Below are 12231 nucleotides of genomic sequence, written 5' to 3' on the forward strand. Positions count from 1 at the left end.
TGAGCTATATGTCGGGCTTTCTGATTGGTCAATTATTTTGGTATTTTCTAATCATTAATTTGATTGGTCAAATCAGCAAGTGATATTTTTCACTAGTGATAAATATGAAAATTTTTACTAGTGAAAAATATCACTTTTATAGAATGAATAATTTTTTATATTTCACTGGTAAAAATGTAATAAATAGATGTTTCTTAACCATGAACACTTTTGTGCTTATAATATCTCATCAACATCATATTATCCTCGTGTTCGAGATGTACATATTGTACCAAGAACAATGTTTTATTTTCGCTAAACAACACATACGAAGAGATAAAAACATTTGAACGAATCAGTGAGCTGACTAATATCTCGTGAAGTCTGAAGTACTGATATGAACAATTTAACCTCAGTGGCAATTTATTTCAGTATTTTTTCCGGTCTTTTGTCGATCTCTTTGAAAATGTGGTGAACTTTTAATCATACTATGAAGTGGTGTTTTACTAGGAGGCATTCTGTTTCGACACTTGTTGAATGATATATTGATCTATTTTAATGTTTCTAGTTCCTTTTGGAGAACTGATTTTAAACAATGACGCATGCATGTAGTTTCTTAAATCTCTTAAAATACAGATCACTGTTATACATTATCCGATGGTAGGCTACAGTGATCTGTATTTTAATCTCCAAAAATATCTGTTTTGTCAATGTCGCCAGCTAACAGTGCCAGTATGACAACACATGGCCCGGAAGTGACGTCAGAATCTGAAGATACCGACCCAACATCAGCATCACAGCAATTCTTGTCATCGGAAGGTAAAGCATGTCCCTTTCTAAGGTAGACATAAATAAAATGTATTAGAGTATTACTGAGCATTACGGAATTCCCAAAAACTTATAGGAAAAGGATTTTGATGGTAATATAAGGGGGGGGGGGGGGGGGGGGGGGGGGTAGTCAATTAATTTCCTTACATTATGTTATTCTTCTCTGCGGAAAGATTTAAAGATACGGATATCTATGGAATGGTTAATTGTGTTGCGTTGGAATGACGTAGTGCTCACTTTCAACAGTTAACTTTGCCCTATATATATATAGGGAACGACGCCGATACAAGGAGCCCTTCGGTCGTCTACAGAATAGTCAGATTACATGTTCTTAGTCATTGAAGTGGTGCTATCACTAACATCAGTGATCAGTCTGTGGTTAAAGTGTTAACCACTTTTACTGGACTGCATTGACTTCTGACCAACACAATCAAACATATGTTAACAGTGTTAAATCTGTATTAAAATCTCTTTATCAAAGCCAGGGTTTCTTAGCTGTGAATGTTTTTGTACTTCTTTGGTATATTACAGATGATGACATAGAGGATATCTAACAGTGTCTTCAGTAATACCAAATATATTTCACGAGTGGGGCTAATATTTTGATATTTTTCACGAGTGAAAAATATCTAAATATTAGCCACATGAGTGAAAAATATCTAAATATTAGCCACACGAGTGAAAAATATCTAAATATTAGCCACACGAGTGAAATATATTTGGTATTACTGAAGACACTGTTAGATATTCTGTTTATTACATTTTTTATCAACGAAAAACCTACCCCGTATGCTAACTAGGCCTACAGCGATAATTTGTAAACAAAAAATGTAGTTCCCCCTGTCCAGGTGCTGAGCTATATGTCGGGCTTTCTGATTGGTCAATTATTTTGGTATTTTCTAATCATTAATTTGATTGGTCAAATCAGCAAGTGATATTTTTCACTAGTGATAAATATGAAAATTTTTACTAGTGAAAAATATCACTTTTATAGAATGAATAATTTTTTATATTTCACTGGTAAAATGTAATAAATAGATGTTTCTTAACCATGAACACTTTTGTGCTTATAATATCTCATCAACATCATATTATCCTCGTGTTCGAGATGTACATATTGTACCAAGAACAATGTTTTATTTTCGCTAAACAACACATACGAAGAGATAAAAACATTTGAACGAATCAGTGAGCTGACTAATATCTCGTGAAGTCTGAAGTACTGATATGAACAATTTAACCTCAGTGGCAATTTATTTCAGTATTTTTTCCGGTCTTTTGTCGATCTCTTTGAAAATGTGGTGAACTTTTAATCATACTATGAAGTGGTGTTTTACTAGGAGGCATTCTGTTTCGACACTTGTTGAATGATATATTGATCTATTTTAATGTTTCTAGTTCCTTTTGGAGAACTGATTTTAAACAATGACGCATGCATGTAGTTTCTTAAATCTCTTAAAATACAGATCACTGTTATACATTATCCGATGGTAGGCTACAGTGATCTGTATTTTAATCTCCAAAAATATCTGTTTTGTCAATGTCGCCAGCTAACAGTGCCAGTATGACAACACATGGCCCGGAAGTGACGTCAGAATCTGAAGATACCGACCCAAGATCAGCATCACAGCAATTCTTGTCATCGGAAGGTAAAGCATGTCCCTTTCTAGGTAGACATAAATAAAATGTATTAGAGTATTACTGAGCATTACGGAATTCCCAAAAACTTATAGGAAAAGGATGTTTGATGGTAATATAAGGGGGGGGGGGGGGGGGGGGGGGGGGTAGTCAATTAATTTCCTTACATTATGTTATTCTTCTCTGCGGAAAGATTTAAAGATACGGATATCTATGGAATGGTTAATTGTGTTGCGTTGGAATGACGTAGTGCTCACTTTCAACAGTTAACTTTGCCCTATATATATATAGGGAACGACGCCGATACAAGGAGCCCTTCGGTCGTCTACAGAATAGTCAGATTACATGTTCTTAGTCATTGAAGTGGTGCTATCACTAACATCAGTGATCAGTCTGTGGTTAAAGTGTTAACCACTTTTACTGGACTGCATTGACTTCTGACCAACACAATCAAACATATGTTAACAGTGTTAAATCTGTATTAAAATCTCTTTATCAAAGCCAGGGTTTCTTAGCTGTGAATGTTTTTGTACTTCTTTGGTATATTACAGATGATGACATAGAGGATATCTAACAGTGTCTTCAGTAATACCAAATATATTTCACGAGTGGGGCTAATATTTTGATATTTTTCACGAGTGAAAAATATCTAAATATTAGCCACATGAGTGAAAAATATCTAAATATTAGCCACACGAGTGAAAAATATCTAAATATTAGCCACACGAGTGAAATATATTTGGTATTACTGAAGACACTGTTAGATATTCTGTTTATTACATTTTTTATCAACGAAAAACCTACCCCGTATGCTAACTAGGCCTACAGCGATAATTTGTAAACAAAAAATGTAGTTCCCCCTGTCCAGGTGCTGAGCTATATGTCGGGCTTTCTGATTGGTCAATTATTTTGGTATTTTCTAATCATTAATTTGATTGGTCAAATCAGCAAGTGATATTTTTCACTAGTGATAAATATGAAAATTTTTACTAGTGAAAAATATCACTTTTATAGAATGAATAATTTTTTATATTTCACTGGTAAAAATGTAATAAATAGATGTTTCTTAACCATGAACACTTTTGTGCTTATAATATCTCATCAACATCATATTATCCTCGTGTTCGAGATGTACATATTGTACCAAGAACAATGTTTTATTTTCGCTAAACAACACATACGAAGAGATAAAAACATTTGAACGAATCAGTGAGCTGACTAATATCTCGTGAAGTCTGAAGTACTGATATGAACAATTTAACCTCAGTGGCAATTTATTTCAGTATTTTTTCCGGTCTTTTGTCGATCTCTTTGAAAATGTGGTGAACTTTTAATCATACTATGAAGTGGTGTTTTACTAGGAGGCATTCTGTTTCGACACTTGTTGAATGATATATTGATCTATTTTAATGTTTCTAGTTCCTTTTGGAGAACTGATTTTAAACAATGACGCATGCATGTAGTTTCTTAAATCTCTTAAAATACAGATCACTGTTATACATTATCCGATGGTAGGCTACAGTGATCTGTATTTTAATCTCCAAAAATATCTGTTTTGTCAATGTCGCCAGCTAACAGTGCCAGTATGACAACACATGGCCCGGAAGTGACGTCAGAATCTGAAGATACCGACCCAAGATCAGCATCACAGCAATTCTTGTCATCGGAAGGTAAAGCATGTCCCTTTCTAGGTAGACATAAATAAAATGTATTAGAGTATTACTGAGCATTACGGAATTCCCAAAAACTTATAGGAAAAGGATGTTTGATGGTAATATAAGGGGGGGTAGTCAATTAATTTCCTTACATTATGTTATTCTTCTCTGCGGAAAGATTTAAAGATACGGATTATCTATGGAATGGTTAATTGTGTTGCGTTGGAATGACGTAGTGCTCACTTTCAACAGTTAACTTTGCCCTATATATATATAGGGAACGACGCCGATACAAGGAGCCCTTCGGTCGTCTACAGAATAGTCAGATTCCATGTTCTTAGTCATTGAAGTGGTGCTATCACTAACACCAGTGATCAGTCTGTGATTTAAGTGTTAACCACTTTTACTGGACTGCATTGACCTCTGACCAACACAATCAAACATATGTTAACAGTGTTAAATCTGTATTAAAAACTCTTTATCAAAGCCAGGGTTTCTTAGCTGTGAAGGTTTTTGTACTTCTTTGGTATATTACAGTTGATGACCTAGATGTTTCTTAACCATGAACACTTTTGTGCTTATAATATCTCATCAATCAATTAATAATCCATTTGACAATAAGTATTTCATGTTTGGCAGCAATGAAGGCATTCAACTTCAATACTTCTTATAAAATATTGATATTTGCTATTTTGTTTTTGTAATGGATTTACTGAACAAATCCCTCAGCCGACAAGCAATACACACGAATATTATGCTGTAGCCTCTCAATATTAGGCTGGTAAGAATATTATCCTCGTGTTCGAGATGTACCAAGAACAATGTTTTAGTTTCGCTAAACAACACACATGAGGAGATAAAAACATTTGAACGAATCATTGAGCGAAATACTATATCACCTCAATACCTTGCCAATTTAAAATCGTGAACTGACTGTAATATCTCGTGAAGTCTGAAGTACTGATATGAACAATTTAACCTCAGTGGCAATTTATTTCAGTATTTTGTCCGGTATTTTGTCGATCTCTTTGAAAATGTGGTGAACTTTTAATCATACTATGAAGTGGTGTTTTACTAGGAGGCATTCTGTTTCGACACTTGTTGAATGATATATTGATCTATTTGAATGCTTCCTTTTCCTTTTCGAGAACTGATTTTAAACAATGACGCATGCATGTGGTTTCTTAAATCTCTTAAAATACAGATCACCGTTATACATTATCCGATGGTAGGCTACAGTGATCTGTATTGTAATCTCCAAAAATATCTGTTTTGTCAATGTCTCCAGCTAACAGTGCCAGTATGACAACACATGGCCCGGAAGTGACGTCAGAATCTGAAGATACCGACCCAACATCAGCATCACAGCAATTCTTGTCATCGGAAGGTAAAGCATGTCCCTTTTTAAAGATACGGATATCTATGGAATGGTTAATTGTGTTGCGTTGGAATGATGTAGTGCTCACTTTCAACAGTTAACTTTGCCCTATATATATATAGGGAACGACGCCGATACAAGGAGCCCTTCGGTCGTCTACAGAATGGTCAGATTCCATGTTCTTAGTCATTGAAGTGGTGCTAACACTAACATCAGTGACCAGTCTGTGATTTAAGTGTTAACCACTTTTACTGGACTGCATTGACCTCTGACCAACACAATCAAACATATGTTAACAGTGTTAAATCTGTATTAAAATCTCTTTATCAAAGCCAGGGTTTCTTAGCTGTGAATGTTTTTGTACTTTTTTTGTATATTACAGATGATGACCTAGATGTTTCCTTACCATGAACACTTTTGTGCTTATAATATCTCATCAATCAATTAATAATCCTTTTGACAATAATTATTTCATGCTTGGCAGCAATGAAGGCATTTAATTCAATACTTCATATAAAATATTGATATTTGCTATTTTGTTTTTGTAATGGATTTACTGAACAAATCCCTCAGCCGACAAGCAATACACACGAATATTATGCTGTAGCCTCTCAATATTAGGCTGGTAAGAATATTATCCTCGTGTTCGAGATGTACCAAGATCAATGTTTTATTTTCGCTAAACAACACACATGAGGAGATAAAAACATTTGAACGAATCAGTGAACTGACTGTAATATCTCGTGAAGTCTGAAGTACTGATATGAACAATTTAACCTCAGTGGCAATTTATTTCAGTATTTTTTCCGGTATTTTATCGATCTCTTTGAAAATGTGGTGAACTTTTAATCATACTATGAAGTGGTGTATGCATGTGGTTTCTTAAATCTCTTAAAATACAGATCACCGTTATACATTATCCGATGGTAGGCTACAGTGATCTGTATTTTAACCAGACTGGGTTTTTAAAGGATTCCACCAGCATTATAATGGAAATTTGCTGTTTGTTACGTTTCCCTATTTGATGCATCTGATACAAGAATATGTCTTTGCCATCTTAAGAGAGTTTATGCATGAGTAATTGAGCATGTATTTAATTACCGTAAAAGAGCATGCAGATATTTATTATCTCGCCTTGAATAATAATCTGTGTCACACTATCTGCGCTGAAAATGATTTTGCTGTAATTTTTGAATATATTAAAATCAACATCTACAAAAATATCTGTTTTGTCAATGTCTCCAGCTAACAGTGCCAGTATGACAACACATGGCCCGGAAGTGACGTCAGAATCTGAAGATACCGACCCAACATCAGTATCACAGCAATTCTTGTCATCGGAAGGTAAAGCATGTCCCTTTCTATGTAGACATAAACAAAAGGTAACCCCCCCCCCCCCCCCCCCCCCCCCCCCCCCCCCTCTTCTTTGACGTAACACAATACTAAGTGGCTGATAGTACCCCAATGCCATAGTTTAAGTTCACTTTTTGATCAGAACAGTGTATTTGATGTGACGTACATTGTTTACCAATTACTATGCATGTATCCCTTTAGTACTAAGTCGGAACTATGTTGATAACACTATCAAATTAAACAATCTTTTCAGATACAAGAAGCGAAGCTGTCACAACTCAGGCAACAACCTGCGGCAACTGCAGTTGCAATGCGCTCCGGTCAAACATCTCACAAATACCATTGAAAGAGTTGCTGGAAATCATGAAAGACACCAAGAAGGCCTTGACCGTTGATAAGCTTACGCTGTCTTCATTCGTACGGAGAAAGATAAGTGCCGGGGACGACCGGGCATCCGCTACAGTCATGGGTTATGTCGGGGCGATCATGATTGCGTTGATAGCTCTAGTGATTGTCGTGAGTGATCTGCTGTCACTGAACAGGCATCTTTTACAGCTTAGAAAGCGAAATAAAGTAAATGGCAAGTTTTGATAAAAGAAAAGGGAACTCGTTCGATCAACAACAATCATCAAGCTCGTGGACTGGGAAAAAAAGGATTTATCTGTTGTTAAAGACGCACATTGTAAGGAACTAGACACGCGAGAAAATGCTGACACAGCAGAGAATACCGACACGTATTTTCTTTTCTGGTGCGTATTCTGAATTTGCACTTACCTAGAAAATTGATGTTAACACTTTAGTCTGGCGTGCAGGAATACCTCGGTGACAGTGAGTGCGGTCTGGCCCCGATTCGGCACTAATCATTATAAACTATAATACAAATGTAAATTTATAAAACCAATGTTAAGTATCCAAAGAGTATTTCTGATAATTCTACTGGGTCAAAACATCTGATCCCGACTTCATGGTCAGGACCAAGGGGCACTGCAGTCATACAGCAAAATTCAATACTTTTTACTGCAAAACAAAAACTTTTTGAAATACTAGACAGAATGAATTCAACAAACACTGATTCTAAGAGGTATACCAAAGTTGCTCAAATTGCTAAGATCTCTACTGTTTTGGGTTCAGATGTAAACTGATTTACCAAGGAAAGACGTACTTTTCAACTAGGGTCATCTACGAGCGAATCATTGAGAGCAAAAACCGATTGGTTCTTAAATTAGGTGAACAGCGCTTCTAAAAGGCCATCAACTGTTTCAGACAACCTACGCGATAATTGGGAATTCAACGGCTCTCGTAGAAAACACATATATATTGGTTCAGATCATTATCAATAAGATTAAGTGAGAATACGCATGATGAACAAAACAATCAGAGGTTTCGACAGAGGATAATATCATTTCGAATTCAATATCCATGCGCGACGAGTTCGATGTTACTTGCTATGCTCATGGTTCCGTTGTCACACCCTTATTCTCATTTTGAGGATGTAACTCAATCCCAATTTGTATGACAGATGTCGTTGATGATGTTGAAGCAGGAAACACTTATTCTCCAGAACAACTGATATTTTCCCCTTCTATGCTTTCAAGGCTTTCCGTCAATATGCTTTTGTTTGTATAATTGTATTTTGCCTTGTTTAATCCATTAAAAGTTAAGTTTCGTTATGAATTCAGTAACCTCTAATATTATTGTATGCGAATGGATAGTCTTGTATCACAGCCCGTTTTGAATTGTTTATTGTTTATACATTATGATTGTTTAACGTCCAATGAACAGCTAACGTCGTTTAATGACGGCCTCCTTTGTCTAACATGCCTGTGTGTGGTGAGTGCGTTTGTGTATTGGGAGGCTGCGGCAAAAAAGGAAGTTGTTCAAAAAAGGGCAAAGATAATATCCCAAATTCAACCGCTTCTTACGCTCATGCATTGGGTATACTTCTTACGCCCTACCTGCAGGATAGGTATTGGATTGTATGTGTAACGTTTCGGTGCCGGCACCTAGTCAACTTTATGAATGACCATTGACGCGCATTTTCACAGAGATGTAAAGCACACTTCCGGAATTTCCCTTCGATTTTCTTATCCAGCTCTCCTTAACATTCGTCCCCATATGACTCTGACTAACGAAAACTTCGTGAAAAGCTCTGATGTAAAACGGTAAAATCAATATTAGCTAAGGTAACATATAAAATAAGGTTATAATTAGTAAAGTTCATTTTAATTCCTGACACGTGTGTGTCATCTAACTCGAATTGTTTAGTCCGTCCAGAAGAAATAAGAAATATTGATCGCTTTGCGTAATTTGTATACAAGTGTGACCCATACCCATGTCGATTTGTGTCTCTCGTGAAGCCGAGAAGAAACTGTCCCTAGCTGTTCGTGGAACGATACAACCAACAAACAAACAAACAAGTTGCTTCATCATAATTCATCGACGGTATGCAAGGCAAGCCAAGTTTTCATTAATTCATGTAGCACTTTTGATGACGTATCAGCAGGGAATAGACTCGGGGTTACATTATTGTATCAAATAAACATTGACGAAATACTGACAATAGTATGCAATCGAAGCTAATTAATTAAACAGTTTCTCGTTTGGTTATGGCGTCACATAGCGATGGGAATAAACATTTGCTCCCTCTATTTCACAACAAAGAAATATTAGCAACGTCAAGGTTAAGAGCATTGTGTGCTAAAAATGCAAACAAACAAACAAAATGTTTTTAATGCAGACGCAGAAGCCAAATTGATTCACCTTTTTATTGTAGAATGACTTGTAGCAGTAAGTTTGTTTTTTTTGTTTTTTTTTTATTTATTTATTTTTTTTGTTTTGTTATGTCTTGATTATTTTCTGAAAATATACCCCGATTAAAACCGAATTCAAGATGGATGCCTGTCAGCCATCTTGTTTTTTTTACCACTACAAAATATAATGTTCCTACGAAGTACCATTGGGATCCTACATTTGGAATTAAAAAAAATATCCCCTCGGGGGAGAGTCAGCCCACAAGATAAGAAAAAAATGCTGCGAAATGTCCTTTTGCAACAAAACATTTGAAAAGTACATCAACGCAAAAGGCACATTTGTCAAGGAGTAAATTCAGTTTATCGAAGCTATCTAGTGCAGCCGGAGATTCAAATGTCAGTAATATTTTGTGTTATTCCACTAAATGTACACAAACTGGTCGCACAAACTAGTTTAGCATTGTATTCGGTGTTTTACACACCTGTATGGATATGACTCCATAATTCTCCGTCTGAGCGTGTTAAATCGTAGATAAACCTTAAACGCTGAAGGAATTGACAGTTACTGTTAACTTGTATTCCACTGTCATGTTACATTCCTGTCATTAGATATGTCCTATCCAATGCCTAATTGACAAGTGATTCACAGAGAAACACTACGGTATCTGGGTTCTGTCAAGCATATTGCATATAAATCGAATGTCAATACTACAGTTCAGTGATCACAACATAGAAACATTAATTAATGATGACTTTACTATTTCAACAAGAATGTACATTTTTTTAAAGTTGGTCAATATAGATCATGTCGGCAAAGGCAACTTATTTCCTGCATTGATCATCTTGTTGCATTTGTATTGCAGGGACAAATGCTATTTTTTTGCAGTCAGTAAATACAAAGTTAATTCCATTATGACCATTGTGACTTAACCGCAAAATACAAAACCAGTATTGCTAGACATATACGAAATATAAATAATTCAATAAATAAATAAATAGATAAATAAATAAGTCATTCAAAGTCTCCTTCAGTGAATTCAGTGATGGCGGCCCTTCATAGCCACATAAATATAATATGTCAACCATTGTCTGATTTCGGACGCCGACATTGATTTATTCTTTTACGGTCCACACATAATTTGTACGATCAACAAGATCTACACTTGTTCAATGGAAACTTAATTGATAGCCCGTTTTGTACGTGTGGACATTTTGAAGACAACTTTCATTTCCTCTTTCATGTGTGAAAAATATAAAAATCAAATAGAACAGTTCATTTTTAACCTAGATATGGACTTAAACACCGATATACTGTTATCAGGACATAGAGACTTATCTGACGAAGAAAATGAAACAATTGTTGCTGCGGTGCAGAATTTCATTCTTTACTCTAAAAGATTTGATTAAAAGGAATATGAATAGATATCATAGTTAACCCCCAGTTACAAACCAAATTGAAGCTATGAATGTGATAGTTATGTATCAATGTAAAATTTTCAAATAACTCTCAACAAATTTTCGTTATATATGTTCCACCAATGTTCTTTAACTGAAATTTCATTCCTTGAATGTACATCTTATGTTTTAATACATCATCATTTATATAACTACCTATATATGAATTGTAAAAATATTAAGCAGTGTTGTGACTTGACCACTATGCTATATAAAATTTGTCTGACCTCTTGAGGGAGATGGATTGATATAAGCTTTAAGCTTGTTTCCAGGTGCTTTTGCAAATTATGATCTGTTATTTTGTATATTTGTATGCAATGTCTATGAATTGAATAAAATACTGTTTAAACTAACAAGATCTATCATCTCCTTAATCATTTGTGGTAGGACATTTTTTTAAAGACTGTCGATTTGTCATTGAGTTGGTTTCGATCTGGTACCGCGAAGATGATGACGGAATGCTGTGGATCAAATCGACCTTTTTCCGTCCACCCATAAATCGCTAAGAATTTTCCCTTAAATAATTGTACTTCCACTTTCCAAAAATGTTTTACTTCCTTAGAGTATCTCATTTGGTGGCTGTCGGATATGGAGAACCACTCTACCACGTCTAGAAAAAGCAAGTATGTAATATTTCTTTTTGGGAGAGATTTATCGCAAAGTAACTTGTTGAATTTTAGGTAGGCATCTTTATGGCCATTTTCTGTTGATGTTTCAATATCATTGGATGGAATCTCCATGATTTCGATATCATTGGATATAATCTCCATGATTTCAATAAGCAACTCCGTGTTCCGGTCTGTGTCTTAGGACAGCAATGCTACATTGTATTGATGGGGTTGTTTGACATTCTTGGTTTTGTGTTTCACTTAAATGGCTTTACTCAGCAGACATATTTTGAAAACTGTTGGAAATATTACATATATCACCATTGGAATCATCTTGCGGTTCTGATTTTCTAGGAGTAAATGCCATTTGAATTTCTTGGGTGTCTGAAATGGTGTGGAGATACTGTCGTTTGAATTTCTAGAAATTTTTATCCTTTCCGAATTTGGGACTGCAGAGTTCGTTTTGTTTTGTTTCATGTATTCAATTGGAGTAATGTGGAAGTTTTTAATTTCGGTCGATCTGTCCTTTGTTATTTTGCATTTCAGTTTCAAAATAAAATGAACATCAACACAATGTTGTATTATAC

At 35.3% G+C, this 12231-nt stretch overlaps 1 protein-coding gene across 1 annotated transcript; it reads left to right on the forward strand.

Moving 5' to 3' along the window:
- Nucleotides 1–2347: 2347 nt before the first annotated feature.
- Nucleotides 2348–11345, forward strand: LOC117341829. The gene is made up of 5 exons (XM_033903691.1): nucleotides 2348–2456; nucleotides 4017–4115; nucleotides 5389–5487; nucleotides 6724–6822; nucleotides 7085–11345. Exons 1-5 carry the CDS (start codon nucleotides 2348–2350, stop codon nucleotides 7420–7422), a joined length of 744 nt encoding a protein of 247 aa, XP_033759582.1. The 3' UTR covers nucleotides 7423–11345.
- The last annotated feature ends 886 nt before the right edge of the window (nucleotides 11346–12231 follow it).

The sequence above is a fragment of the Pecten maximus genome, chromosome 14 (assembly GCF_902652985.1).
Source record: "Pecten maximus chromosome 14, xPecMax1.1, whole genome shotgun sequence".
Classification (NCBI taxonomy): domain Eukaryota; kingdom Metazoa; phylum Mollusca; class Bivalvia; order Pectinida; family Pectinidae; genus Pecten; species Pecten maximus.

Coding starts and splice junctions, on each gene's coding strand:
- LOC117341829 (XM_033903691.1), top strand. CDS start 2,348: ATGTCGCCAGCTAACAGTGCCAGTATGACAACACATGGCCCGGAAGTG. Junction 4,116..5,388: donor GCAATTCTTGTCATCGGAAG/GTAAAGCATGTC, acceptor CAATGTCTCCAG/CTAACAGTGCCAGTATGACA. Junction 6,823..7,084: donor GCAATTCTTGTCATCGGAAG/GTAAAGCATGTC, acceptor CAATCTTTTCAG/ATACAAGAAGCGAAGCTGTC.